This window comes from Pinus tabuliformis, chromosome 3_1 (assembly GCF_031772625.1).
Source record: "Pinus tabuliformis cultivar Carrire ecotype Pingquan chromosome 3_1, CPIR1, whole genome shotgun sequence".
Classification (NCBI taxonomy): Eukaryota; Viridiplantae; Streptophyta; class Pinopsida; order Pinales; family Pinaceae; genus Pinus; species Pinus tabuliformis.
The window spans coordinates 74,250,649-74,254,769 of NC_142301.1; the positions used below are offsets into that span (position 1 = coordinate 74,250,649).

Here is a 4,121-nt window from a genome sequence, read left to right on the forward strand (position 1 = left end):
TAATGATTGGTAAACCTCCATAGGCATTATAAGACTTACTTCATGATAGATCTCAACTACAACTCATGTTCATATGACATTTTTTTAATTGATCAATTTAATTAAAAAAAAATGACATAACTACTTTTAAAATAAATTTCAAAATATTACATGAAAATAAAATTACTACCATCCACTTAATAATTATTAACAATTAAATTACAATTCCAAAAACCTTATTCCAAAATAAAATTAGACTCAACTTAATATATTAAAATAGTTACTCTTATATCTCTAATTCCAAAAATAAAAATTTGCTCAGCTTGATATATTGAAATGCTTATTCTTATTATCTCTGATTCAACTTGCTTTATTTAATGAGAATCTTATTCTTATCATCTTTCTAATTTAATTTAGTGATTTGATAATCCACACACTTGATTAAAAAATGGTATTGATGTTATAATTAACTATCAACATTATCATTTAAACAAAAGGCTAAAACGATTTTAAAGTTAGGCTAAAATGATTTTAAAGTTAAGATTTTGATAGGGAACTTAACCATAATGGGTTCATTTGCAATACTTATAAGCGAAATTGAAGATCAGGGAACTTGAGTTTTGCCATTAAAAATTTCATAGTTTCAAATGGATGATAATACTGAATTCGTCCTTGGAAATTTGCAATTTTCCATGTGACCAACTTTGAAGCTAAGAATAGGAGTAATCCCGAAGTATTCAAATTAAAGATCACCCTAAAATACTAGTTGTAGTTGAATTTTTCCATGTGTACAACCTTGAAAGGAGAATTTTGCTACAGGCAGTAACTTGGGGACTAAGCAATCAAAATGTATAACAACCTATTTGTGTTAAGGTTGATGACATATAAAGACTTCTATGAATTGGACTCTACGTTTACATGCCGTGCCCTAAACTCCTTCCCACGCAATGCCGTGACCAAATTTTCAGTTGCCACGTGGGGCCAAAAGATCAGCGGAAATAAGAGAAACATGGCAAAACGATAGCGCGTATCCCGTCCACATCCCGGCATTGCCATGCTGTCTGCCTACCTGTCGCTAACCCCAATTCACGTGTTCCGCAAAAATAATATAATTAAATAAAAAACGGGGCGCACAGGATTATTAATACGCGCGACTCTCAATCTTTGCCTTGTGCAAGTTTCAGTGGTCTCACATCTCTGTCCTTCTGGTCGAGTGTTCGAATCTCAAACAAGAAACATCGCTGCTTCGAATTTTGGCTCGTCTGTTTGAAATTTCGATTAGCTCCTCAGGAATTGTGCTTCAGGTTTCGGCTTTCTTGCATCAATTAGCAGTAACAGCCGTGTTTTGGGTGTACGCAAGAATGGCAGGCACAGGCAACTACTCATCTGCAGCTCTCTTGGTGGTTGTGATGATAATGGTGGGAGCAGGAGCGGCAACAGCAACAGATGTGAGTGCACCATCTCCCAGTCCGGCAATGGAGGCGGGCAATGCTTCAATGACCGTCGTCCCCTCTTTAATCGCCGCCCTCATCATCTCATTTATCCCCTTCTTGGCCTCTCGATTTTACTGAGATTTAGTGCGCCTGCTGTTTGGTCCATTTTTTTAAATGATCAGAGAGAGGCGGCCATTCTTTTCTTCTGTTCTTGATATATATCAGTTATCTTTTATGTATACGACATTATGGTCTGGATTTTGTTGAGGTCAATCTTTCGTGGATGAGAGAGAGTGTTCTGGATCAGGGGTTCGCACTTATTCATCTTTGTGTAACCATTTCGAAATAAAGGGATTTCTTCACCCTCCTTGCTATAATGTATATCATCATTTTTGACAATAATATTGGATGTAACAGATTACAACTACATCAGCGTTTGCAGATTTTGGGGTTTCTATTGTTTTAAAGTGTTATTTGATTTTTTTTTCGAACATTAAGGTGTTTTTTAAAGCTGATGAAAAGACATTACCATTTCACATTAAAAAAAAAGAAAAAAAAAAATTGCAGCATTCACTGAAAACCAGCAACCAAACCAGAAATTAAGGAGAGGGAAGCAAAATACATCTTCACAGGCATAACAAGAGATTTTTTTTTGGTGGTCCTTTTCTATTTACATCGACAAATTGATGGCCGTGGGTCTTCATCCAAAATAATTGAATTGTATTGAGTTCCATCTGAGGCATTCTCTTACTTCAGATTATCTGCACCCTCTGTAACCTGAGTGATTGAAAATTAAATTCCAAAATACCTTTGCACATGGCCTGAATTTACTACCTGTTCTTCTCTCCCACCCATGAAAGTGGACGACTCCGTTACACAACCCTTTATTTCCTCCAAGAACTGGGTATCAGTGAGCCTCTGTCTTTTGACTCTGGTTACTCTCTCTAACTTGTCTATTTCTTGTTTTGTAACTGCAGTGCATTTTCCATGAAAATGTTTCTCCAAGTCCCAATGTTCCGCCCCCACTTCCGAGAAATGAGTTGGGCGTCCAGAGGTAGAGGCTCCACAGGACCACGCCCTCAATTCCCTCTTTTTTTCATCACTGCCCTACAAGTGTTCCAAGCCATCTTATGCTCATAAACTGTGCTCAGCGGGGAGTCAGAGACCGACTTAATCCTCACCCCAACAAAAAGGAAAACAGAGGTAACCAGGGCACAAAGCAGCCCCCTTCCTTCCCCTTAAAATCGTACCTGACTTGGGTTCCGACCAACTTTAAACCAGTCAAGTAACAAAGGCGGTGAGTTTCGATGGGTGAAACCCACGAGATGAGGGTTCAAATCCCATTGAGTATATATTTGACCTGTTGTATCTTGGCTAGAAGAGTAGGCGACCCCATAGAGGACGTCTCGGCTCTTGTTGATGCATTTTCCTGCTATTGTGCGGCTTGCAGGTTGTTGCACGTAACCTAGGTTTATAGTGGCAGCCAGTTAGATTCGATCCTAGGTCTGTTTAGGATAACTCTCATAAGTTACCGATTATCCTAGAGTAAAAAAAACAAAAACAAACAAACAAACAAACAAACAAAAACCAAAGGGATCCCCATTCAAACCAATAAACACATGCCCCTCAACATTAGGGGCTTCCACATTTGAAGAGTATGGTATTATTTGTGTATTGCTTTCTCATCGAATGAATGCAAACATGCTTTTCGGTTTTGCGTTAGTAGTTTAAAAACAGTGGGTCCGTCGCCATCATTCTAATGTTTTACTTCACCCTCCCCATATTTTTTTAGTTAAATAGAGGGATTGGGGATCCACTTGTGTGTAAGGCCCCACCTTAGGAGGACCAAGTCAAGTTGCAGGTTGTTCCAGAGTTGTAACTTACGATGTGCTTATGAGCCTTAGACTCTTTGAAATGAGGCAGCGTAATGGTGAGAGGGTTCGGAGCATAAATATGTTTCTACAGTTTGGCGAGTTTAGTGTAGAAATGGCTGCATTGTGCGTCGAAGTTACTTTGGGGTTTTATCTCGGGTTTCTCATGTCTCTTGTTTTCTGCGTTGGCCTACTCTCATTTATCATCCTTTTACATATCTGATTTGACATCTAGGTTTTCTTGTCTTTTACTATTGTCGTTTTTCTCACTTGTGGAGCCACGTGTATCGAATACTCCTTCGGGTGGGGCTCACTATAGTCAAGGTTTGACATCTGGTGGTCAAGGTGGCAGTGGTTTCGAGGCTCTACATTTTCCCCTTTCTCACCCTTAGGTTACTTAGACAAGACCTTACTAAGCACCCAAATCTCTATGCATTCGTGATGAGAAGACGTCACTTACCCTGGGTTGCGATATTGACATGAGCAAGGTTTCAAGCATGTTGTCTCGTGCTCTAATGGGTAAATTTTTTTACATCGCTCTTGGCAAAACACAAGTTCAAACCTGGGTGTCTATTCATTGGAAACCCTTGCTCGGATACTCTTTGCACATTAGCTTACTCATGAATAACTAGTTCCATATTCACTTCTTAGATGAGGGGGATCTTCTCACGATTTTTCAGAGCGCTTGGGTCATTCGTAGGGGCTATCTTTTGTTGCAGTCATGGCATGTTGGGTTTAATTCACTCTTGGAAAACCAAACCTCAATATCTTTGGTTCAAGTTGGTCGACTTCCCTATGGAACTCTAGACCCATCAGATCGTAATGAAGGTAGCAAACA

General features: G+C 39.1%; 1 protein-coding gene across 1 annotated transcript; it reads left to right on the forward strand.

The window, feature by feature from the left end:
- Nucleotides 1-1,137: 1,137 nt before the first annotated feature.
- Nucleotides 1,138-1,839, forward strand: LOC149185851 (uncharacterized). The gene has a single exon (XM_089412510.1). It carries the CDS (start codon nucleotides 1,341-1,343, stop codon nucleotides 1,548-1,550), a length of 210 nt encoding a protein of 69 aa, XP_089268636.1. The 5' UTR covers nucleotides 1,138-1,340; the 3' UTR covers nucleotides 1,551-1,839.
- The last annotated feature ends 2,282 nt before the right edge of the window (nucleotides 1,840-4,121 follow it).

Excerpts from the sequence above, each read along its gene's own strand:
- LOC149185851 (XM_089412510.1), top strand. The coding sequence starts at position 1,341 with ATGGCAGGCACAGGCAACTACTCATCTGCAGCTCTCTTGGTGGTTGTG.